Source organism: Magnolia sinica, chromosome 8 (assembly GCF_029962835.1).
Source record: "Magnolia sinica isolate HGM2019 chromosome 8, MsV1, whole genome shotgun sequence".
Taxonomy (NCBI): domain Eukaryota; kingdom Viridiplantae; phylum Streptophyta; class Magnoliopsida; order Magnoliales; family Magnoliaceae; genus Magnolia; species Magnolia sinica.
Window position 1 is genome coordinate 53,123,947 of NC_080580.1, and position 26,409 is coordinate 53,150,355.

Consider the following 26,409-nt stretch of genomic DNA (forward strand, 5'->3'; position numbering starts at 1 on the left):
CAGTAGCGATATCATTTCCTTTGGCTTTTCCTCGTCAGAGAAGAGGCCTTTACCCTTGCAAAATCCAACCTACTATTTGTGATCAAAGATAGTGTTCACTTCCTGGACTTTTCCATAACTGTCCCTGATCTCCTAAAAGGTCTCCAGAAACCAAGCATGGAGTGGTATCCCAAAGATTTTTGTCCAACTTGCTCGACCCTTTTCTTCACATGGTTGCCATCTCTTCCTATTGGAACCTGGAGAGCACATGTTCTGTCAAGTTTCTCCCGAATATGGACCTGATTCTGGAACTCCTTTGAGTCCCATCTTCCCAAGTCCCACAACATCTCTTCATCCACTTCCGTTGAGGAGACACCAATGATAGATGCTTTAACAAGCACTCTTCTGACTTCAGAAGCTTCTTGATCCACTGTAATGACATCCCTTGCCACATTTCTTCTTGCCTTCCCCATTTTAGAAGTTTTCTCCCTCAATACTACCTCTCTAAAACTTGAACCCCCATCGAGGAGAGCATTTGGCCAAGCCTGGATTTGTTCCTCCATGTTTATTCTTGCAAGGTTTTCCTGGTGATGAGTGTCCCCTAGCCTCTCCCTTCTCCCACCCTTTAGTTGCAGGATCTTTCTAACTAGGTGTGCTCCCGCTTTGGAATCTCGCTCCCGCTCCCGCTTCCTACTTATTTAACTTGTTTACATTTTGAAAGAGATGCTTCCCCGGTCCTGCACCCTAATTTGTTGCCTCTTCGCTTCACGCTTCATGCAACTATACTCCCAACTGACCGACCACACCCTTCCTTATGATCCCTTCCTTCTCATCTCTTTTCAGCCCCTCGGCTATCTTAGATATTTCCATGCCTAAGCACCTCCTCCGATATTCGATGCCAGTCAGGCCTTCAATAGCTTTGTGAGCCTCCTCTATAGATCTGCATCTCACAAAATCCAATACCCCTGTGCCTTGTTCTGGATCTGTCCTTTGGTATGAGCACATTCTTTACATTTCTGAAGTCCTCGAAAAGCTCTCTGATGTCCTCTGATCTAGCCAAGTAAGCAATATTGGAGACGAAAAGTGTCGGAATATCTTCCCTCTTACTTCCACCCATCCATCCCCACTGGCCTGATCCAATACCCCCGTGCCTTGTTCTGGATCTGTCCTTTGGTATGAGCACATCTTTTACTTTTTTGAAGTCCTTGAAAAGCTCTCTGATGTCCTCTGATCTAGCCGAGTAAGCAATATTGGAGATGAAAAGCGTTGGAATATCTTCCCTCTTACTTCCACCCATCCATCCCCATTGGCCTGCTGGTTATATAACTTATATTCTCTTCTTTTTTCTTTCTCTATCCTCTCTCAACTTGGCTTCTAATTCCTCCTCTTCCTCAGCTTATGCATTCTCCTTCAGTTTTTCTGCAAGGTAGCAAAGCAGACGAAGAGAAGAAGAGTGAGGAATGCGTAAGGAAGCAAGATGGGAGTTAATTTACTGTTCAAAAAAAAGAAAAAAAAGAAAAAAAAAGGAAGCAAGATGGAGAATGCAGAAAAACTTGGCTTCTAATTCTTTGCTACCTTGCAGAAATACTGAACATACCTCCATGAGTTAATGTCCATGGAAAGACGAGAAGGGAAAAAAAGGAGCTGGCATGGTTTTATTAGAACATCTTGATAGTTATAACCAATGTTCGAAGTATTGATATCGCTACAAGTTTCGCTGGCTAGGGATACGGAAACAATATCGATATCGCCGATAATATCGGTGATAACCGGAAATGTGGGGAAACATGGGAAAAACTGTGGAATTTTTAATGAAACTTTAAGAGATGTTAATATGTACATATTTGCATATTTAGAAATAAAAAACTTGCAAAAAGAATGCATACATAACAAGTTTCCATTTAATGGGGCCTTAAAAGCATGTACCGTTGTAAGAAATCAGTCCAACCATCCCATCGAACCTATTTAGCCATCCAACCTTCCATCCAAACATCCATTGATATTGTAAAATATCAACAACACATGATGTTTTACCAAGAAATCATCAACAATTGTAAAGGAAACGAAAAATTATGGTCTCAATATCACACATGTTTCGATTTCAATAATAGCGAGATATTATTAGTATTATCAATGACAAGTTGAACACTATATACAACCATGTGCCCATGAAAAAAAAAAATTTTGATTTTTTTTTTTCTTTCTAATAAACAACATTTTGATGATATCAATACGTTGGTGATATTATTGAAATATCGTCAATACACTTGTGATACAAGCATTACCTAGAATTTACGTAGTTGAAAATATTGGTGATACATTGGTGATATTGATGCATTGGCAATACAAGCGACACCTAGAAATTACATCCTTGAAAATATTGGTGATTACATTAGCGATGTTGGTATGTTGGCGATACTTAGCGATACATTGCTAATACGTAGAATTTCTATACTACCAACGTTATCGGTATCGCTGAGCTAGAGATAAAGATAATATCGGAGATAATTCAAACATTGGTTATAACCTAAAAGGGAAAGTTTATCAAGGCAATCAAATGACAACAGTGACACATCCTTAGAACATGATCGCACATCTTGTGCAGATAAGGAATTATAAGCTTAAGTTGTGCAGATAACGAAGCATACCTAGCTTAAAGTTCCAAGGATAGTCCCAAAACTTGTTGGTGGAGACAATCCATGCCTCTTTGGAGATGAGCCACTTCATTAGAGAAATAGACATTTTCTTTCTTTTATTTCAACTAGCTCTCTGGCCATGGTGAATAATGTTGAAACATCTCACTTTTTACTTCTTACTTACCACGCACTGGAGAGTTGATACCCTTTTTTTTTTATAGGTAAAATGATCCATACCCTTTCACTCAACCACTGTGTATGCCGCACATGCCCATCAGTCCAGATCCTTTAATCGGTGGGCCGTATATGAGATATTACTTCAAAATCAGATTCTTTTCTAATGATACTACCCTTTACAGCTGAGATACTCTTCAGAAGAAAAGGACAGCTAAGATATCAACTCATTTAGTGTGATTTTTGGGATCTGACACATCTACAATGTATCCATGATTTGTATGGTTTGCACTGACGTACATGCGCCATGTGTACAGTGGTTGTATCCTGTATGATGCACTTCGATCATCACATTCCTTGGTCATTCATCCAATGGAACTAAACAGTTTGTAGATAAGATGGGCTTTCAATTTTTCCAGCTTTTTAGAGTTTTGGACTTTTCAGAATCAACTGGATGCATTTCCTATTTCGACAATTCTCTCCCTCCCTCCCTAAAGCTGTGGAGCTGATGGGTAATCCATTCTCCATTCAGGCAGTCATCCTCGCTATTACCAACACCACACAATTTTTTGGTTCACTAGGTTTGAATTGAAAAATCTTCTCTCCTTTTAGGTATCATCCTCACCAACACCCAGATCCATAGCTCAAATGGCAGACTGAGTGGAGATACCTCGTTTCAACACTTGAGGTCTTGGTATCGATCGCTAGTGGGGGTGGCTAACATGGAGTGTGTGTACTGACATGGGTGTCTACTAACAAGCTAACATTAAAAAAAAAGAAAAAAAAAAGAAAAAAAGGTGAAAAGGATATCCCCTAGTTCCCATCACAAAGGTATGTGATTTATATATATATATATATATATATATATGGAAAAGGTACTATGCGCTCGACCTCATGATAAGATCCCGTGAGGTCGAGCTGTGTGGGCCCCACCATGATGCGTGTCGACCATCAACACCGTGCATTTGATGGGTCCCCTCTAAATTATGGGATATCCCAAAAATCAGCCGTATACGGAACTCAGGTGGGCCATACCATCTAAAATCATGTGAAGACACCATTAAAACATATAAAAGCACTTGGTGGGGGCCCACCTGAGTTTTGAATGCTGCTGAAACTTGGTCTGAACCCTCATCCAAGTGGGACACACATATGGATGGGCTGGATTTGCAAACCACATCTCAGTGGGCCCAAAAAATGATTATGAATGTTTTAATGGTGCACGGCCCCTCCCCACTTCTGTATGTGGTGTGGCCCACACAAGTCACGGATTGACTTGATTTTTGAGACCTAGGGCCACGATGGAATGGTGCATCTGACTGATGGGGTAGATGTTCGAAACGCATCACGGTGGGGCCCACACTCGACCTTATGGAAGGTATACTACGGTCGAGCGTATAGTACCCTTTCCTATATATATATATATATATATATATATATATATATATATATATATATATATATATATATTTGGTTCACTAGGTTAGAATAAAAAAAGGTGCACGAATTTTCTGATTTTCCCCAATGCATTGCAATGAAAATTCTCTTGGGTGACTTCTTAGCTGGAAACTGTCTGGCCCAGTGAGGTTGAATGGTTTGGCCATTTGATCTTATGGTTTAGACTCAACAAATCAAAGGGAGTTCAATTCTAACTGAACAGGAAATTTCCCAAGTTCCAGTTGGACCTTCTCTCGTGTTTTGTTTTTAAAACATTTGTGATTCTTGCACCTTGAAGATCTTCTACCAAATCTCGACTCACTTATCAATGACAAATTGGCATCTGATAACATTACTTTTGTTCTTTGGCATTGTTGTTTCAGGAAGGTGCAAATTTTGCATGTTTATTTTTAATATCATTGTTATTAATTATTATTGTGCATTTATTGTGAACTTTGACCTTTTGCCTGCTTGTTTTTTAGGTTGTAATAGATTTTTCTTGTGAGAGAATTATATTATTTGAAAATATAAAGTTGTTTTTTTATTTTTTTTAAATCGGGGCAGGGGAACTGCAATGACGATGAAAAAGATGCTCGAAACTTCCTTTCCTGGGATTGAAGTTACTCTTTCAAATCACCCTCCTACCCTCCCAAAACACCTTCTCAGCAAAGTGGTTCCAATCGTCCAAGTTGGAGTGATTGGGATTGTAATGGCAGGTGAACATATTTTCCCCAGGCTGGGATTTATGACACCGCCTCCTTGGTACTTCACTCTACGTGCTAATAGATTTGGAACTATTGCAAGCACTTGGCTTCTTGGCAATGTTGTGCAGAACTTCCTACAAAGTTCTGGGGCTTTTGAAGTTTACTACGATGGTGACTTGGTAAGAGACCTCCCCCCTCCTTGCTGATCTCCAGGGAATCGAAACTTTTAGTTCTGCTGAAGACCTTTTTTTTTCCATGTTAGGCACACAGTTACGATGATTATTAATTGTCTTCAGTCAAGTCCACTGTGCAGTCAGTTTTCACTGACTGAACATACAATCCTCAGCCTCATTCTGTGCTGGTGCTTATGGTCATCCAATCCACTCATCCAGTGCGGCACCATGGATGATGTAGCAAAAGGCTCTCAATTGGCCAATCCCGGTATATTTATCCGGTCTGCAGATGGACTGACAAAAAAAAAGGAATATAGCTGGTGGTCCATTTGCAGTGGGGAGAAGCCCACCAATGGGAGAGCTGGGATTGTTTGGAGGGGATTTTTTATCCATGTCTCATGCATGGTGGACCCGGCCAAGCCAGATGAACTAAACTTGAAAAAGCAGACACCACAAGATGCTGGCCCAGTGGAACAGGGCAGGGCATTGTATAATACTTTTCTTTCACGGCATTATTTTTTAACAGATCATGCTTTCTTGCACTTACTTGTCACGGGATACACATTCTTTTGTTGCTTAGGGTTCACTTAGTTGCACCAAATATCATGGAAGTTCATGATATTTCATGATCAATCAGTCTAATTTGGTGCTACTAAACATGCCTTCAAAATTTCCTATCGTTAACAGTATTAATCTACTGGAATAAGACGAACCTGCAAAAAGATGCACCTGCCACTTTGTGTTGGAGTGTGCCTTTTCCATGTCAACCTCATTCATGCCCTCTGAAAATTCTTTTCTCCATGTAGGTTTTCTCTAAACTCAGGGAGCACAGGTTCCCCAGTGAATTCGAGCTGAGAGATCTTGTGAGCAAGAAACTGGCCAGTTCGAGGGTCATGGATGACGTAGGTGGTAGTCTCTGGTCATAGTGTGGGGCCAAAACCCATGTGCTCTGCAATTGGTTCCGCTGCTGTGTCATGGTGTCAAAATTCTAATGACTTTGCTAAAATAGCTTGTTGAAAGGTTATCACTTTTGCAATTGTTCGGCTGTCTGTCATCTGAAATCAGATAGATTGAAGGTGATGCCCTACTGTATCGGATAAGTGCCATGGATTGTTTAGGTTCACATACTTTTGGTAAGATCATTTGCTTTGCTTAGAGCAGTGGGTTATTGTTGATAATATCTGCATGATTGTTCTTTTCCTCTATCCTTTGATGGGTATTGTTACAGGGACTTGTCAGTATCTGTGGGTTGCAAAACAAAAAAGCTTGCGTGGTGGTCTGACTTTCCACTGACGTGGATGGAACAACTTCATGTGGATGAGATTCACCCGGTCCATCAGTGTTTGCAAAGGGTTCTTAAAATCAGGCGGATTCAATACTCAGGTGGCTTGAGATAGGGATGCCCTCCATTAAAATCGTCCAAATTGTGTGGGGTCTACCTGTGGTGTATATTAGCTAATCAATCTCGCACCTCACTAGGATGAAGGGACACCTGAAAGTCAGGGCATTCTGACACGAGGGCTGATTTTAAGGATCATCATCATCATCTTCTAACCTTGTTCCAATTTTTAATAGGGGTGGATCTGATGCATGTTCTATGAACAGAGTTTTAGGCGTTATGTTATACTGTTGTATATGGTGTGACCCACCTAAATCTTGGATTTAACTATTATTAGGAACATGTTCCTCCCATGCAGTGGTGAGTATATCACGCCCTCCACGCAACTATGCCTATTCAGCTGGCTGCGTCAGGTTAGGCTGACAAATGTGAAGGTCCCATCCCATGAGCCAAGGGCTTAAATCCAGGTTTAGCCCAGCTTGGGTGAGGCTCGGACTGGGGTGTTGTGTCACACCACCATCCAAATACTCAACCCGTGCTAGCCTGGCCACCATGAAGTCATGTGGGCAACATGGTTCTAAAACTCTGTTACTCGACTAGGAGAGATTTTGAACCCAGTCTGAGAAACTAATAAGAGAGACTTAGTTCTGATTCATTGCTTGCCGACTTAGTTGACTCAACACGATCTGTGACTCAAAAGTGAGTTATTTTGCTGAGTGAATGACTTTTTCATGAATAAAAAATCCAAGTGGGAGATGAGATTCAAACTAAGTTGTTTTTTTTTTTTAATTTATTTATTTATTTTTTTTATTTTATTTTTTAAAAATACAAATCTGAACAATTAATTATTAAATACTGAGTGATTCCAATTGATTCTTCATGTTTTGACGTGACTCAAAGCTGAGTGGAGTTTTGGGGTTTTTGAATGGTCTAAGATGCTTTAATTGGTTGGAAGTCCATGTCCCGTTTGGATCTCAAGTTACTTAAGCTACTTAATGCCTCAAGTAGCTTATCTTGGTTTCTAGTAATAAAGTTGAAGTGATTAAGTACCTTTAAGTAAAAAGGTTACTTATAATTGATCTTAAAACAAACAAACTTAACTACTGCTGTAAGTAGAAAATGTTACTTATTTGGTGGTATCCAAATGGCCCTTTAATGAATGTGCTAAAACTTGGTACGAGGGCCAACATGGGCTTCAGGCACGCCCCAATTACTTTTGCTGCATCCGATCGACCCCAGGCCGTTTGCCATCGTGATAGTATGGCTTCGGACCTAATGTATTTTTTTTTTTGGGAAGCAGGTCCGTGGTTATTTGCCAAGCTGGCATTATAAGATGCTGGGCAAGAGAAAACGACCTTTTTTGTGTCCTGCAACTGTACAGGCATGGTCCATATTTTAGGGATCCAAATCTTCCACTTGGTAGACCCCTCTATGGCTTGTCCACTCTGTAAAGCTTCTCCATTGGACAATCTTAACCAGGCAATAAATCTGCTGCAAACGGGCAGTAATTAATGATCCAAAATGCGGAAAGGTGTACGTGGAAAATCTCAGAGAACAATGGGAGGGTGCTGGAACTGTAATTCTGTATGTTAGACTCCAATCTATTAAGGTTGGAGCAGGAGATCAAATGGAAGATATTCATGAATGGGAACACACGATTTGAAATTATTTGGCGGCCCAAGTCTGTTGGGAAACCTGAAGCTGCGGTTGGATCCTGTGATGAACTTCCAATTGGCGAGGCGCATAAGGGTGATGCAGAACCGGAGAAGGAATCTCTCTAGAGATAATGCTCCCTCAGTTTAACATCGACAATTCTCCTTTTGGTGGTGATAGTGTTTATGCTTGGGAGTGCCCGCGACCTTCCAGCTTGCCGGATTACTGGTAGTTGCTGGGGAAGTTCACAACTAATCTGTGCAGGCAGGTTTGCTGTTCTAGCTCTCAGGCCTCAGCCTTCTTTCATCCCTGTGGGGGATGATCGTGGAACTAAACCAAAAGCGGCAAAGAGCTTGAGGGCCCGTTTGGATACTACCAAATTAACTTTTTTAACAGTTAAATAAGTTAGTTTTTTATTTTTATTTTTATTTATTTTTAAACTTAAGTAAGTAGCTTTTTAGAAAAAAATAACTTATTTTTATTGCTTTTCAACTTGCAAAAGTAACTTATTTCCTTGATTTTCAATGGTGACATGGCTAACTTTGGAAATTATTATGTGGGTCGTCTCAGGCATTGAAGAATTCGGGTCGGGCACCTTGGGTTGGAATTCTGGTTAGGTTAGGCTGAACGTTGATTGCTCTTAAAGGCCAGATGGAGGCTTGGGTTAACCGAAACCACGTCTAACCCACCCGAGTTGCGCCCGTACATGGTACCCTGCTCGAGTCGGGCCGCGTTGGGTACCCGAGGCTCTACCCGGCCCATTGACATCCTTCAAACCCTTGAACTAGGGTTCTGCTGGACCTGACCAACCCGACCCAATCGCAGCCCAGCTGACAGGCGTGGCTTCCTCGCAGGGTCATTTCTCTTCCTTTAAATCCGAAAGCTCACGGCTCCAGTCATCCATCCTCGTGGAGAATCCCACTTTCTCTCTCTTGCTCTCTCGCTACCGCAGCAATGGCAGCGATCAACATCTCAATAATGCTCTCTCATCATCCTAACCATAATACTTCTTCTTCTACTACACGCGCTTTTTTCTCCCCTCTCAAAACCCTACATATTCCTTCCTTCTCTTCCAACTCCACTTTCTCAAACTTCTCTTCCATCTCTTGTAAAAAGCCCAATTCTAGAAGTTTCCGCTCCTCTATTATTTCTTCTTCTTTTCGGAAGCTTTCGGAAACGGACCCCGTTTCTGTTCCAACAGAAACAACAGCCCAAGAAGTGGCTGCAAAGGTCCCGTCAGAATCGGGTGTCTATGCCGTCTACGACAAGAAAGATGATCTCCAATTCATTGGGATATCGAGAAATGTTGCAGCGAGCGTTTCAGCACACCTGAAATTGGTCCCAGACTTATGCTTCTCTGTCAAGGTATTTCCTCTTCCACCCCTCTCTTGGCTCTGATAATCCCTTATTTCTACCGACCTTTGCCCTAATTCTGCTTAGCCCGTTCGAGCCCACATTCAGAGGGACGCGGATTGGGTTCCCGAACGGACAGGGTCTCTAGGGGGTCACCCTGATGTATGGGTTTTATCCACGCCGTCCATCCATTTTGGGCTACAAGCCCAAAAAATGAGGCAGATCCAAGGCTCAAGTGGACCACACCACAGGAAGAAGCAGTGATAATGACACCCACCGTTGAAACCTTCGTAGGGTCCACTGTTATGGTTAATTGCCATCCAACCTGTTCATAACGTTACATAGACCTGGATGAAGGTAAAACACAAATATCAGCTTTCTCCAAAATTCCTGTGCTCCCTAAAAGTTTTTCAACGGTAGGTGTTTAATCCCTACTGTGTGCTCCACTTGAGCCTTGGAACTGCCCCATTTTTGGTCTCTTAGCCTAAAATGATATGGCAAAATGGATGATAAGACCCATACATCACGGTTGCCCTTCAGAGCCCCTATCCGTTCCTAGCTAGCGGGTTAGTACCCTATCCGGGTCCCATTCATCATGTTTAATCCCCACTGTGTGGTCCACTTGAGCCCTGGAACTGCCTCATTTTTTGGGCTCTTAGTCTAAACTGATATGGCAAAATGAATGGACGGTGTGGATAAAACCCATACATCATGGTGGGCTTTCAGAGCCCCTATCCGCTCCTAGCTAGGGATGGGTGGGGGTGGTACCCCAATCTGCGTCCCATTCAGAGATGGATGATGATTGGAACTCATGCGTCCACGGATGATTCCCACATCGATTCTTCTTTGGTTGAATGTGGAGTGTGGAACATTGGAAAGAAAATTTTCAATGGTTCACGTTTGGCTCCATGAATCAGAAGTTAGGATCATACTTTTGATGTGATTATTTCATCATGGACGTCCTGTCCAGCTAACAGAAGATGGACAGTTGGATCATCTGACCACATCTGCATCTGGGGCTCATGTGCTGACTCACTAAAGTGCCTTCTTGAAAGAGAACTGCAAGTTAGAGCACTGGAACCCTGGCAGTCCCTTACAATTGGTAGATGGGGCACTGAATCCATAACATCTATCTGTGGATGGGCAGCAGTAGCAAGTAGCAACGTGCACAGATGGGATGGTCCTATCCATCTGATTTATGGCCTTCAGATGGACATTAAACCAATAAGAATGTTTAACAACCACATTTGATTTATACTCAATGAGGATAAATCATTGCTGGGAACTATTTTTTTTTTTTTGAAAAAAACTGATGTCTAGGAATGTCTGATGATTGTCTTTCAACTGTGGACCATTCACAGATAGTTCTTAGGATGCATTAGATCAACACTCTTGATCCACCACCCCACCCCGCCTGCCATGCATAAGGTAAGGCAATATGAGTTAAAGAATATATATATATATATATATATATATATATATATTCTTTTTGAGTGATTCTGCTGAAATATTGTAAGATACAGAAACTGTTCCACCGTACAACACTATAATGGGTATTTCACCTTTTGTTTTCTTGTTTCTGATTTTTGAGACTTGTATTTTTTTTTCGTCAACATAAGATTTTGGATAGTTTCTAAGGTTTAAATTTCATGATTCTTTGACTTGCTCCTTGATGCTGAGCTCTTCTCCTTATTCTTCCCCCCCCCCTTTTCCTATTAGGGTGGGATCAGTGTAGTGATCTGCCAGAGCACCATTGATTTGATCTGCCAGAGCACCATTGATTTGTATTGTACTTTTTTTTTCGTCAACATAAGATTTTGGATAGTTTCTAAGGTTTAAATTTCATGATTCTTTGACTTGCTCCTTGATGCTGAGCTCTTCTCCTTGGGATCAGTGTAGTGATCTGCCAGAGCACCATTGATTTGTATCTGGCACACCATCATCGTAATGTTTCCATTATCCTGTCCATCAATTGGTTGATTTGCAGTGCAAATTCCCAACACATCAAATGATCCCAGCTGTTGATCCATGTCCCACAAAATGCATCCATTTGTGGGTCACGGTCCAGATACTTCAGATTGTGTGATTAGTGCATCAGCATGTATTGATCCAACCTGGTTATTGGTTCAAAAATCAGATCTTGGGCATTTTCTAATGAGAATTGTTATTATGACATTGACATAATAGAAGTTGGTTACGCTGCCACTGTACACATGGCGTTTTTAGATGGAAAGGCTGGTATGATGTGCGCATCATGGAAGTTCTATACAATGCCACTGCATGCATTCTGAATCAAGGTTGTTGATCTGGTGAGCCAACCGTGGTGATGGTGTATAGGCAAATAATTTGAGTGATTGGCCATTTCTGACCATCTAGTTGGGAACTTTGCTCATTGATTGTGCACAATTGCTGTGTTTTGAACAAACCATCTCCTTTTCAGGCCATTGATCAGATGGCTTGAACAGTCTTAAGCCCTTGGCTTTTGGAAGATGGCCCATCCACATGGTTTCTCACCAAATCAATGGTCCTAATCTCTCTGCAGAAGTGGACAACTCCATGATATGCCACATCATAGTAGCATTCCTTCTTTTATTTGTTTATAGATAGACATTAAGAGAACAGCAGCACTCTTCTTCCTTGTAGGTTGGCGTGGTCAGTGATCCTGATCGGACAGCCCTAACCAATGCCTGGAAATCATGGATGGAAGAGCACATAAGCAACACTGGGAGAGTCCCACCTGGGAATGAATCAGGCAACACCACATGGATTCGAAGGCTACAGAAGAAACCAGACCTTCGTTTGACCCCTGGTCGCCATGTCCAGCTAACAGTGCCTTTGGAGGAGCTCATCGATCAGTTGGTGAAGGAGAATAAGGTGGTTGCTTTCATCAAGGGATCAAGAAGCGCTCCCCAATGCGGTTTCTCACAGAGAGTGGTGGGGATATTAGAGAGTCATGGGGTGGATTTTGAGAGCGTGAATGTGCTTGACGAGGATTACAACAGTGGGCTCCGGGAGACATTGAAGAAATATAGCAACTGGCCAACGTTTCCACAGGTGTTTGTGAAGGGGGAATTGGTGGGAGGCTGTGACATCCTTTCCTCCATGGAAGAGAAGGGTGAGCTTGCCAAACTGTTCCAGAAATAGTGTTTTTGATGATCCTTTCACTGTTATGTATAATAATCTGTCCGTGCTTCTATTTCTTTGTTTATTCTTTTTTGTAAAAATGGAGAAGATGGCAATGGGCCGCCCACCCTTAGTGTGTCCCCGTATCCCACAAGATATCCCAAATCACATGGGTCACCCACCCTGAGTGAGCCCCTACATTTTATAGGGCGACCCCACTCGAGCCCGGTGTAAAAATGCCCTGCATTAATCAGCCCCATGAGGGGTCTCGAACACGAGACCTCCCGTTCTGGTATCAATTTGATGTAGGACAATTAACCGCTTGCCCTAAAAGTTTGAACTGTTAGAGTATGACGAATTAATCCCTTTATCTCATAGCCCATGCCCCACATCTCATGGGTTGGGACCTCGGCCGAATCCCTTTCGGGGGTCCTAAATCACATGGGCTGCCCACTCCAAGTGTGTTCTTCCCGCATCCCATAGGCTACCCCACTCGAGCCCAGTGTGAAATGCGTAATCACCCCCGGTGAGGAGTCTCGAACATGAGACCTTCCCCGTGAGCCCCAAATCACATGGGTCACCCACCCCGAGTGTGACCCTGCATCCTACAGGCGACCCCACTCGAGCCCGGTGTGAAAATACCCTTGCATTACATTCTCCCCTTCATAATTTCATAGTGGATTTAGAATATGAAATCTAGAGTCCAGAAAGGAGTACCTCTCCCTTCATAGATTTGGCTGATCTTTAAGATTGACTTATTTTATATGCAAGTTGTTCTTATATTATTTTGAATAATGATTTATGCTATTCCTACATAAATGAGTCAATATGCTACGACACCAAGCTGGAAAGTCAGGTTGCAATAAGGGGTATGCTTTCATTCTCTTTCCTTGATGGTAGAACTGTATGTGCTTGTGTTGATGTCCAAAAGAGAGCAGGACCTCAGGTGGTGAAATCAGGAAATTTTTTCAAGATTTCAATGAGGGGTTCCGGAAGAGGTTTAGCTGTTGATATTAGATGGGTTTCAAGGAAAATGGGAGGAAGGAGGAAGAAGAGAGTGGAAAGAGGATAAAGAGTGGGTGGCGGAGATCACGAAAATGCAGGTGAAGGTGGGGTGGGCCCATCGGTGGGAAAACTAGGCAAATAAATTGGCCCCTAGTTTGGTGGCACTGGCAACTGAAAAACAAAGCCTTGCCACTGAGGAGATGGTGGAGGCATAGGTGAGGGGAGACCTGCATCCTTGGATAGAGAGCTGGAGTCTGGGGAATTTGTTGAAGACTTTATTATGGAGGGTCAGTCTTCCGATGGTCTGATCAAATCTCTCTCTCTATTGGCAGAACCAATTTGAGACTTTTTTAAGTGTGGACTACTTCTCTGGATTGCCATAGAAGTTTTAGCTAAATAGGAGGTGCTTTCTCCATACGTACTTGTGGGGGTGTAGTGTTGGAGAAGTAGCAGGAGATAGGTCCCAAATTACCAAGTAGGGGGTGGTCGTATAAAGATATTATTGAGAAAGGGCGCTGATATGAACTTATCATTGAATAAATGGATTATGAATGAATTTTTCATTGTGCACGTAGCTTGCAGGGGATGGTAATGGAGGAGATTGTGTCAGAAGAGAGGAGAGAGAGTTAACAGCTGATGGCTTCTCGGATCACATTGGGAAGTAGTTGGGTTTGGGTGGTTGAAGATGGTTGGATCCAATTTGAGATTAAGTGTGGACTACTTCTCTGGGTGGGACAGAGAGGACGGGAAACATGTCATTTTCTTGGTGGCAGCTTCCGCGTCAACAGGAATGATGGGAGACTGCTGTGTAGTACCAATAAACAGATGGGAGACTGATGTTAGGTTGTGCAGTTACATGCACTAGGGCCCCCAGAATGGCTGGGGCGCCGGATGGTGCATACGTGCATGCTTGCCTCTTCAAAAATAAAAAATAAAAATCATCCATTTTATATCGAAATAGATGCAAATGGATTTGGTTAATACTTTTTAACTTTAGGACTAAATTCAACAAACAGAATTGTAACTAATGCTAGTGTATATTATACAACAGAGACAACTCCTTGGAACTCCCCTCCATTTCATGCATTCTAATGAATCAAAAATGATTCAAATTCTATCAAACCATTAAAAGGCCTGTTTTTTAAGTGGAAACTCATGTAAAGGAATTTCAATTCCATGATGTGACAATTTCCTCTATGAGAAACCAACAAATTCCTCTTTAAAAGCTTTTCCTAAAAAATGTGTGAAACCGTTTCCCAGTAAAAGCAAAAAAGAAAGAAAGAAAAAAAAAAAGAATAAAGAAAAAAAACGTGTAAATGTGGACTTTATGCGCAAATGTGGACTTTATGAGTGATGACAACAATCAAATCTCTTGGCTTTTTCGAACAAAACATCAATCAATCTGATTTTGAATTCCAATTAGAGTTGTTTTGATTCAATTGAGTAGGCCTATTTATTTCTGGTTCTAGGACCAGTAGTTCTGGGGATCGACTCGGTTTTCTCGCTATTGCACCGCCGATGTTTCAACATTTTTATGGAAAACAACACTCATTACCAACTAACAGACTTACCATTGGAATCCCCAGTTTTTCATTTCCTAAGGATGCCATGGGGGAATCAGATCATAACTAAAAATAATTCAAAAGAATCAAAGGTCATCAGCGTATGGCCAATATTATAGAAAACCAAAATCAAGCTAAGACAATGAAGCAAGTTGTGCACTAAATCATTCATTCAGCAAACTATTAACTAAAGCATTCATAATATTAGCAAATGTATCTTACATTACTAATGCAAGAAAGAATGATGAAAGAATGATGACAAAAAAAATTTTTTTTAAAAAAAAAATCATAAAATCTAAGAAATTTTGGAATAAACGACATTTTCCATAAAACCTAGCTTTGATCCAAAATAAAGAGGGATTTTTTTTTTTGAAGGGGGTTTAGATGATCCCGCCAAGTGTTTACATCCTTATGCAAGTATTTAAATACTTTTTTAAAAAATACCCCTAATTTGGGCCCCTCATAGGGGTTACTTTAGTTTTTACTTGGATGTATTCAGGTGCACGCATGGGTGTATCACATTCCTAAAGATGTTGCCTTGCACGAGGGCCAAGCGTGGTGCAGGTGGCACAAATGCCTCGAGCGTGCGCATCACTGCCATGTTCAGATTTTAAAAGGCTTCCAGCGCGTGTGGGCTTGAGGCGTTGGGACATGGTTTCGCCACCACGTAGATGTTGGTCTTGCTGTACAAGATGATGACGAGTGCAAGGACGATAAGGTCAATCCTCTGAGGGAAAAAAAAAAGGCAAATCAAGGCTAAAGGAATACGAGACCTCATAATTCCCCAGTGCCAATATGGTAGTTTCAATTTAAAATTTTTAATTAGTTTGTTTACATAATGTTAACACTATGGTTGTATTAAATCCATTTAAGCACATACTTTACAAAAAATAATGAAATTCCAAGACTCATATGGGCCACAAACACAGGATCACATCTTAGTGACTAACCAACAATTTATAATGATCGATTACATTGGCAATATTCAAACGGTGCAAATCATCCTACTGATGCCAATGGTATTTGATTGTTCTGGGATATATTCAGCTGGCCATGTGCTCGATAGATTGGTAGCCTTGTGGCACACATATTGCACATGTGAGTGTCCATTTGGGTCATTCCCAGTGGACCCCACCTTGGCATATGTATCATGCCCATGCCTTACATCATGTTATTAGATTTGTATGTGCAGGCTACATGAGGAGCCAATGTTAGTCTAACATGAGTCATACCACATAAACCATTATATTTCTAGTGGGGTATGTCGTTCGGTTCCCACTCTCTGTATATGATATGTCAATTAAGGCTGATTATCTCATGATATGTATGATAACATGTTGGTGTATTTAGCCTGGAAGGACACATTGAAAACATGTCTAGTGTAATGGATATCTTGCCTATTTATATGCCATACGTATCTTTTGTATGCCTGTTGTGGATGACGATTGATCATAGCAAAGTGGATATCAGCCACAAGTGACAACAGACGGGAACTCACCAGCTCGTTTCCGTGACAAAAGATCATCGCCCCCATAGTTTACAAAATTAGAGCACGGGCTTTCACCACGGCCGCGGCTTTAGTCTTGGGGACGCGTTTAGCAAAGTTTGAGGATAGCCAAAGCAGCCTGAATTGATGGCCGGAAAAATCTAAAGCATCTGGCATCATCCCCAATAGCTCCATCCAGTCATCATCAAAAAGTATCGGAAGATCCTCCTCAAAAGGAACAAATCCTCCATCATACTGAAGACCCAACTGCATATATATGTCATAAGGAGTAAATCCCTACTCCCCAAAGGGCAAATGGAAGGTATGGGTCTCGGCGTGCCACCGTTCGGTCAAGGCAGATAAAAGGGACATGTTCATCTTGCTTAGACAAACTCGAAATAGGTTGGCAAATGGAGTACGCTCTAAAACCTCAAAAAATAGAGGCTGTGGATCATGAAACCAATCAGGCCAATGTGTCTTAACCCCGCGCCCCCTCAGGATCGCAGGTGTGCCACCTTCCCGGGCCACATCAGAGAGGTGTCGGGCCTCTCGCGGTACATAACAAGGATTAGCCGATTGGTGAGAAGGGCCGGCCTCATTCCTACCACGACGAGGCATGCTACACAAACAAAGCTCACAGGTAAGTATCCTTCTCACCACAAGGTAAAAAAGCCCAAGTCATTGGTCAAAGGTCAAAAAGCCCAAATCAATGGTCAAAAGTCAAAGTCAAAGCCTCAAGTCAAAGTCCAAGCCAAAATTGCAAAGCCCATTCCAAAAGCCCATTCTAAGGCCCATTTCAAAAGGCTCATTTCAAAGGCCCATTTTCAAAGGCCATCCTCTACGCCCACATGCCCATAATTTAGGCTCTTCTTCACAAATCTATTTCCGGGACCACATATTCAAATAAATGTATCTGGCCACATCAAGATCAAGATGTGAGGCCCACTTGAAAAATCCTATCCATACATCATCCACAAAAGTGACCAACCATCAAGGTCTACACCATCAAAACACTTAAGTGGACCCTAAATCACTCATCCAACGGTCCAGATCATTCAAAAAAAAAATCTCTCTAAATAAAAGGTGGGGCTCCTTTCTTATCACACCCCACTCTAACAAAACAAACAAAAAATACTAATAAATATAATAAACAAACAAAAAATGGAAGATCCAACCAAGTCTCTGGCCCCAAAAACAACAAGTCAAGTAAGATCCAACGGTTGAGATCTAATCAAGATGATTCAACGGCCTCGATCATGGTCCTCCTAAAGCCCATAAAGAGATCCAACCCATCAATAACTCCTCAAATATCAATCCAGCAAGAATCCATTGATCAAGATTACCTGAGAATGAGGAAGGAAGAAAATACAAAACTAAAATACAAGTAAAAATCAAGAGAAAACACCACCAAGGAGCTTTCAGGGACCACAATAGAGTCCCTGGACGTCCAAGAGCTGATTTCAAATAGAGGGAGAAGCCCCATCGTTCGGACCAATGCACGGTTCAGACCACTGGACCAAGCGTCGGACCGGCGATAATCGAATTGCCGCCAGTGGTAGTCTGACTACCGCCCCGACCAAAAGTTGCATGGGGTAGCGGGCCTGTCCCTCATGGTGAGATGGGATGACCGAATCTTCCCTTGATCCGTTGGATAATAACCTCAAATAAAGACAAAAAAGAAAAAAGAAAAAAAGCAAAGATCCTCTTTCAAAATCTCGCGATAAACTAAATTTCTCACAAGAAAATGAGAAATTCAATAAAGCAATATCTTAAAAATTGCTGGAAAATGCACAAAAAAGAAGAAAAATGCAAATAAATGATAGTGAAATACCCCATTAACTTATTGGTGGAGGTCACTTTTTTTTACAATAAAAACCGGGTGATCTCGACCATCTGTGAGATTGGATGGGTCTTTCAAAAATCTAAAAATATTTCAAATAATTAGCCCCATTAATTTATTAGTGGAGGCCATCTAATATTTTTTTTTTTTTGCAAATAAAAACCGAATGACGACGTCCACCCATGAGATCAAACAGATATTCTAAAAAAAAAAATCCAAAAATATTTTCAAATAAAATCCCCAAGGAGTCTAGTTCCAAAGGGAATAACTTTCAAACCAAAACTTTAAAAAAACGCACGCGGCGCGCAGTACACTGAGGAATCTTTCATATTCTCCAGTTGCGGTCAGTGCAAACAGCTAAATAAGATTCGATCTCTCCCGATTTTTTCGAAAGATGATCGAATCCGTACATGATACATGTAGGATTGGCCTGATCTTTATATCTGGACAGTCGTACAGATGCTAGTAAAAATGATTGGATCTATCTCTGGAAAGAATAATTAAACTCGAAGTGACAACAATCCATTGTAACCAAAGTATCAGCATCAGCAAACTGCATGGCAAAAGATTACCTGCACATACTTAGTCTGGGATGTTTAGAAAATTTGATCGAGTCCAAGTTGGCGTAATGAGTTCCCCATAAGGCCGCACTAACTCGCAGGGCAGTTAACCACTTTGACGATCAAATGGAACGAATACTCCTAGGGTGATTATGTAGCAAAGGAATGATAGACTAAACAATACGAGAATCTTTATAAAGCTGCACCAACGCGCAGAAGCCCTACTTTTCAGACTTACCCTCCAATGCTATTAACAATCTGATGTGAAAGGGTTGTGATTGGTGACCCGTAATGCCGCACCAATGCGCAAGGACAATCACAACGTTTTTCTCAGCCCTCATGATATGTGCAAGTCGTCTCTTTTCCAAGCAGTTAGCTAACAATGATACAATGACAGGCAACATATTCGAATCACTATCTCTTCTGACCAGAAGGGTGGGGTGTCCACTCGCTCTGGCCTTCGGTTGCTTACAACCTCGGCCAAAGAGGGGCATTTATAGACACCCCACCCAGGCTGTCATAAACAAGGACAATATGAACCATGATCAACAACCCGAACCCGAAATCCTAATCAAAGCCATTAGAACTTCCCAAACCTAGCTTAAGATCCCAAATCCAGGACCCATTTGAGCTAAGACAGCCTAGAAATATACCTGACCGAGCTAAAAACTCAAAAAAGGACCACCAGACAAACCAGCACGCTGCACGAGGACCACACGTGCGGGCCTGGCCCGAGCCCGGCCCTGGCGGTAGTTGGACTATTGCCGGCGGTAGTTTGACTACCGCCAGCGGTACTCCAATTACCGCTGCTCGCTAGTTGCATGTGTCCTCCGAGCAACAGCTATCCCCTAGCCTGAAAGTCAGCTTTCCCCTGAATTTACCCCTCTAGGGTTTACTATTTACCATTTTACCAGCTTCAAAAGCCAATGGGAGCGCGCCACATGGCACTCCTCTCTCCTTAGCTAATCACAAGCCTCTATTACACCATTTTAACCCTTACCTACCCCCTATTTACCATAGAGCCATTGGAGAAGGTTATAAATAGCCCTCTCCTCTTCTCATTTCAGGACACACCAACAATTACAACAACATCTTCTCATCCAAGAGAAAGTTGGAGAGAAAGAGAGCGAGGGAGAGAGTGAAGGAGAGGGAAGGAGCTCCCAAGCCTCCAAAGTTCTGATCTTTTAAGCCACCCCCAGCCTCCCTCTTGACCTTTTCCATCTCTTTAGCCTAGCTCAGTTTGGTCATGGTCCGGTCCATGTGATAACATATACGGGCTCAAAGTCAAAGATCCACTTATTTCATACATAGTCATGGCATTTATTCCCTTCTCAACCCCCATGCTCCTCTAGATTTCTAGTGAACGTATGCTCTGTGACTTGCCGTACACTGAATCCTGTTACATCAGAAATTTCTAGCATTCTAGTCTACTTTTATTCCTTCCTTTGCATGAGCATCATTACATCCGCCTTCTAGACATGCCGTTGGATGTATGCTCTGTGGCTTGTCGAAATTTCAGATCTTGCTACATCAGAAATCCCGCGTATGTGTCTAGTCCCATTCCGACCACAACATCCATCGTCCCTTGAGATTGCTTTACCACACTAAGTAGAGACCGTACATTCATACGGGCAGAGAGGGTGCCTAACACCTTCCCTCTTTGTAATCGCGGTCCCTTATTTAAAATCTTCAGAATCGCAGATCTGGAGTCAACTTAAAGTGAGAGAATCTTCGGATTCTCTAACTTTGCATATCCCACAGATTCTAGCCGACTAATAAATGAACTTCATCTTCAACCTGAAATCATATGAACTCTGACAGTGACTGAAAAATTAACGTGTGAACTTTAACTTCACCTAAAAATTAAAAAACAAGTGAACTTTATAAGGAGAATAAAAAATTAACATTCAAACCTCTACTTCACCCAAAAATGATATCGTACGTGAACTCCATAAGGTGACTAGAAAATTGATAAACGAACTTCAGCTTCACCTGGAAATCACAATACAACTGAACTCTGCAGATGAAGAGGAAATCAACATATGAACTCCGAAGTCATTTAAAAATTGTTTGAACTCCGTAAGATGACAAGAAAATCAATAAATGAACTTCGGCTCTACCTGAAAATTATATCGAACTCCTCATAATTATCTGAAAATCAACAAGTTTTTACAAATATAACCATCAAAGCCACAAAAGCAACAATATTCTATCAAAGCTGTAAAGGGGCAAATATGGGATCAAAGCCACGTAGGGCGAATATGTGATCTAAGACATGTAAGGCAAATATGCGATTAAAGCCATGTATGCCAAATATGCGATCCAAGACACGTATGACAAATATGCGATCAAAGCAACGTAGGGAATTATGTGATCTAAGCCACATAAGACAAATATTCGATTTAAGCCACGTATGACAAATATGTGATCCAAGCCACGTAGGGAAAATATGCAATTCAAGCCACGTAAGGTAGATATGTGATCCAAGCCACATAGGGCCAATGTGCAATCAAAGCCGCTTACGACATAAATGGACTGCAAGATGATAAGTCCACAGCAAGTTCCATTCAATTCATCAAATAATCGTAAGTGGAAAACATCTAATTAATTAACAGATTGTATAATTGGAGATGGCATGTGACCATTAAATCATTTATTCTTGCTAAAATTAAAGAGACATCAAGTATACAACATAGGTGTCAATTGTGCAACAGATGGACATATTCGCATAATGAGATAAGTAAATAAATCATGTGACGTAGGAGATATTGAATGTTAAAGATTAAGGCATCTTGTCTATATCAAGATTGATAAATTTAAGTGAGAAGATTAAAGGGGGAGTCCTCACCTTGATCAAGCAACCTAGTTGTGTAGCCTGCTAAATAACACATCTATAGCCCGATAGAGTCAAATCTAATCGATAAACATGCGACCACGACCCAATCAAAATGTCAAGGAAAATTATTAATACTTGGCTTCTACGGTCAATAGACTCAGTGAAAATTCACTAAGTCAACTCAGTAGCAAATAAATGAAATGGGTTTCAAGTTACCTCAACTGATAGTTTATCTCGGCGACTCGACACAAACTCAGCCAAACTTGGCTGAACTCATCTGAAACCAATCGAGTCAACTTGATCGTGACTTGGACGCACCTGCCCTCTCTCTATCTCCTTCTACTTCCTCCTTTCACTCCTCTGAACCATGTAACCCATCAATGAGTCAATGCCTTGACTCGGTTTTAAACCGAGTCGATTCAGTGACTCCTTTTCCTCCGTCTTCTTCTCTTCTTCTTTCTTTGCTCTTTCTCTCTCCCTGCTGGGATTCCAGCCAAACTTGGACCAAACCCAAGCCCAAATCAGCCTAGTTAAAGCCCAACAACCCCAGATTTAGCCATACTTAATTCGACTTAGCGAGTTCTAGCCGAATTGACTTGGCAACAAAGAACAACCTAGCTGGACTCTCTCTAACCATCTTCCTCTCCTTTCTCTTCTTTTCCTCTACAGCTGGACCAGATGGTGTCTAGACTAGACCAGACCCGCACTGTCACGACCCTAAATTTAGTGTCGGTAATTCGTGATTACTATACACCAAATTTTAGTTGACAGCCTCCGTAGAACTCCGATTTTAGGGCTTCTAACTATCGCATACTAAGTCCCAGAAGCGGGACTCCACAAGGAGGATTTTTGAAAGTAAAGACACATACGTATCATTTCTCAAAATTTCATCATATTCAACACGTGTTACTGTGCACAACTGAGCATAGAAAGGCAAAACCAAAATATAAACTATGTCATATTTATTATACCTACTGTACATATACAGGGTACTAAAAAGAAATATACACTGATATGTACAAGACAAAAAGGAGAACTGGAGTCTTTAACCTCTACTCCTTCAGCTCCCTACTCTTACCTGTAAAAAAAAATAGAAAAGAAACCTTGAGCTACTAAGCCCAGTGAGTGCATGTGTGCAGTGAAAATGCGTGTTTCATGTCATGCTCATATCATGCACGGGCCTACAAAGCCGATAACAATAAAATAATGATACAATGCATGATACCACTTTCCATGTTCCAAAATTTTCACATTTCCCAATTGGATCACCAAGGTCTGAAACAGAGGTGGGACTCGCATATGATTACTATCCACTTGGATAGGCTTTTTGTAAGTGCTATGGTTTTTAGCTCCTATAATTGTCAAATTTTGTAGTGCCAAAACATCTTGGAGTCTGTGTCTTATGTAGCGCATCAATATATTCAAGACAGTGCAAGGACAAGACAGTGGTCTTTACTTCAAGATCTATAAATGCAAGATTATTTGTTTTTGTTCAAGTACATCATCAAGTGTGAATTCAAGCTTTCAAGCTTCAAAAGTTCAAGTTTTTTAAGGCTTCGTACAAGTTAAGAAAAAGTTTCTATACTTTGGTCCTCAAGCTCAAGCTTAGAAGCCTCGAGTTCAAGCTTCTACGAATGACAAGATCTCAAACGTTGTGAACTTCAAAGAACATCTATCAACCGAAGGAAAAGAAGTTTCAATGTTCATACATCATGTATAAGGTATGAATGACCCCAGATTAACCATAGGGTAGGTCATTTTATATACATAATTTAAATTGAGTCATTTAATAAGTGCATAGACTGTTTCTCGACTAGTCTTGGACTATGGTCGACTAGTCCTAGCACTGGCTCGACCAGTCAAAGAATTCCTCGACCAGTCCTAAGTTGTTACTGATTTTGGGAAAATTTTGTTGAATCCTCGACCAGTCCTAGAGACTGCTCGACCGGTCGTGTGAACAGTGCTCGACCGGTCCTGTAGCCTCGACTTAAAGTCCAACAACTAAAAATGGTTCCACACAACCAGTCGTGGAGAGGACTTGACCAGTCGTGGAGGCTACTCGACCGGTCGAGCAGAGCCTACGACCAGTAGTGGAACGACTTTATCCTATCGCGCTCAAAATTTCAAAAATCTGTTAATCCTTTGACCAGTTGTGCCGACCTCAGGACTAGTCAAGAGTGCGATTTCTTCAACTATAAATAGAGCACGAATTTCAGAGTTTTATATTTAATTCAAGCTAAATCAATACGTCGCTCTGAGAGATAAGTTAGTGATATTCTTAAGCTATCTAATGCTCAATTTATATTCTCTTTAATTAGCTTTCTTTATATTTGATTTTGTAATCTGCATTCCAATCATATTTGAAAGAGGGATTGAAGTATTCCTATTTCTTGGAATCAAAATCAAATCAAGCTAGCCCAAGGTGCTTTAAATCTAAAATCTATTTAGATCTTAGAACCATTTCATAAATGAGTATAGACATTGAACTTCTACGTTGAACTTCTACTTCGATTTGGTTCTTCCGGACTGCATCTAAAGGAGAATATCCAGGTATTTTACATTATTATAAATTTCTATCTTTTGGTTTCATTGAGATTGTGCCAGAAACCTCTCTGTTTTGGTTTGTCTGATGTGATCCAGAAAACTGAGAGTGTGGAGTTTTTTGAATTGTGTAAGCCCACTTGAAAGACACAATTGTGAGGGTTTTAGGCGAACCTTGAAAAACCTATTTTCATAGTGAACGCTAATATCCATTGTGTGAGGATATTAGGAGTGGAGTAGTTGTGTGACTATTTTTCTAAATAGTTGGTGTACACACAATGAACCACTATAATTTCTGGTATTGTGGATTGATTGTTTATTTCTTTGTGTGGATGTTTGTAATTTTCCTTTTTACATTTGTGGAGAATGTTGTAATTTCTTTTATGCAAGTGTGGGAATGTTGTAATAACTTAGATTTCTTTCCTTGCTATTTATTTCTTTATTCCTCTGTATCAATTTGAGTTTTTGATACACAGACCTTTCTAGGAATCGGGTTGTCCTACCATAAACCTTTGGTTTTTGGTGTAAGGTTGTCCTTAAAACAACATCTGTATCAATCTCTCAATACTCGTACATTTGAGATTGTATTTAATTTCAACATTGTGAGATTCTTTATTGCTATCAATATTTGTATTTGTTTAAATTCTGTTGTTAATTTTTAATTTGGCATAGTCCTATTCACCCCCCCTCTATGACTTAATAGCTCGGCCTTTTCAAGTGGTATCAGAGCCTAATATCTCGCTATTAATTATTCTTTTTGGATTTATTTCCTGAGCTAATCGATCTAAGCTATTTGAGATGTCAAATTTTGATAGCCTTTCAGTCACTAGGCCTCTACTATTTGATGGCTCCAACTATGCCTATTGGAAAGCCAGAATGAGGATTTTCTTAAAATTCATGGATGAGAGCGTGTGGCAAGCCACAGTGACTGAATGGACCTCTCCTACCACTGAAGTAACTGGTATCGATGGATCCAAATCTGTGAAAGTTACACCTTATTTTTCTTGGACCACTCTTCAAAAAAATGAGAGTAGTGTCAATGCAAAGACTTTAAATGCCATAACGTGCGCACTATCACCAGATGAATTCAAAAGAATTATATCTTGTGATACTGCAAAACAAGCTTGGGATATTTTAGAAATGACACACGAGGGAACAACAATCGTCAAGAAATCTAAAGTTCAAATCCTCACAACCAAATTTGAGGAAATACGTATGGAAGAAAGTGAAACTTTCATAGACTTCTATACAAGATTAAATGACATTTTTAACTCTATGTGGGGTCTCGGTGATAAAATCCCAGAAAGTAAAGTCTGTGCAAAGATACTATGCTCACTACCTGAACGGTTCAATTCAAAGGTGACCGCGATCCAGGAACTTCGTGATACGGATAATATGAGGGTAGAAGAATTAGTTGGCTCTTTACAAACCTATGAGTTAACTTTTAAAGCTCCTAAAGGTAAACCTATTGCACTTAAATCTTTTAAATGTATTTTTCAAGAAAATAGTAATTCTTATTTAGAAACTTCTGAAGATGATATGAACCTTTAAGTTAAAAAGTTTTATAAGATTTTCAAAAGTAAAAAGAGGGTTGATTTTCAAAAACCTAATGAAAAGAAAAGATCTAAAACTAAAACTTGGAAATCTTTAAAAAACAGTCAATGTTACAACTGTCGTGAATATGGGCATTTAGCAAACAAGTGTCCTAAAGAGGATAAACCTAAAAAGAAAGGTATGTTAACTACTTGGGATGAATCTTCTAGCTCTGAAGCTTCTTCTAAATCAGAAGATTCTGAAATCGAGTCGGGTAAATGAAGTCAAAGCCCTTATGACTCTAGCCAACTTCACTTTTTCAGATCAGGATGATTCAACTAGTGAAGAAAATCTGAATAATGATCATGAAATTGAAGAAGATCTTCAAGATGCGTATAATGCCCTATACAAGGAAAGTTGAAAAATTGCTGTAAAATTAAAACTTCAAAAAGAAAAGTTTTCGAAACTTAAAGAA

General features: G+C 40.8%; 2 protein-coding genes across 2 annotated transcripts in view; both read left to right on the top strand.

Moving 5' to 3' along the window:
• LOC131253319 (selT-like protein) overlaps positions 1-6,226 on the top strand; it is a 41,122-nt gene extending 34,896 nt beyond the window's left edge. Inside the window, exons 3-4 of the mRNA XM_058254278.1 lie at positions 4,791-5,109; positions 5,910-6,226. Coding sequence (XP_058110261.1) covers positions 4,791-5,109; positions 5,910-6,029 — 439 coding nt within the window. The 3' untranslated portion in view covers positions 6,030-6,226. The remainder of the gene's footprint in view (positions 1-4,790; positions 5,110-5,909) is intronic.
• A 2,580-nt stretch (positions 6,227-8,806) lies between these two features.
• LOC131253320 (bifunctional monothiol glutaredoxin-S16, chloroplastic) lies at positions 8,807-12,644 on the top strand. The gene is made up of 2 exons (XM_058254279.1): positions 8,807-9,460; positions 12,092-12,644. The coding sequence occupies exons 1-2, from the start codon at positions 9,050-9,052 to the stop codon at positions 12,590-12,592; spliced, it is 912 nt and encodes a 303-aa protein (XP_058110262.1). The 5' UTR covers positions 8,807-9,049; the 3' UTR covers positions 12,593-12,644.
• The last annotated feature ends 13,765 nt before the right edge of the window (positions 12,645-26,409 follow it).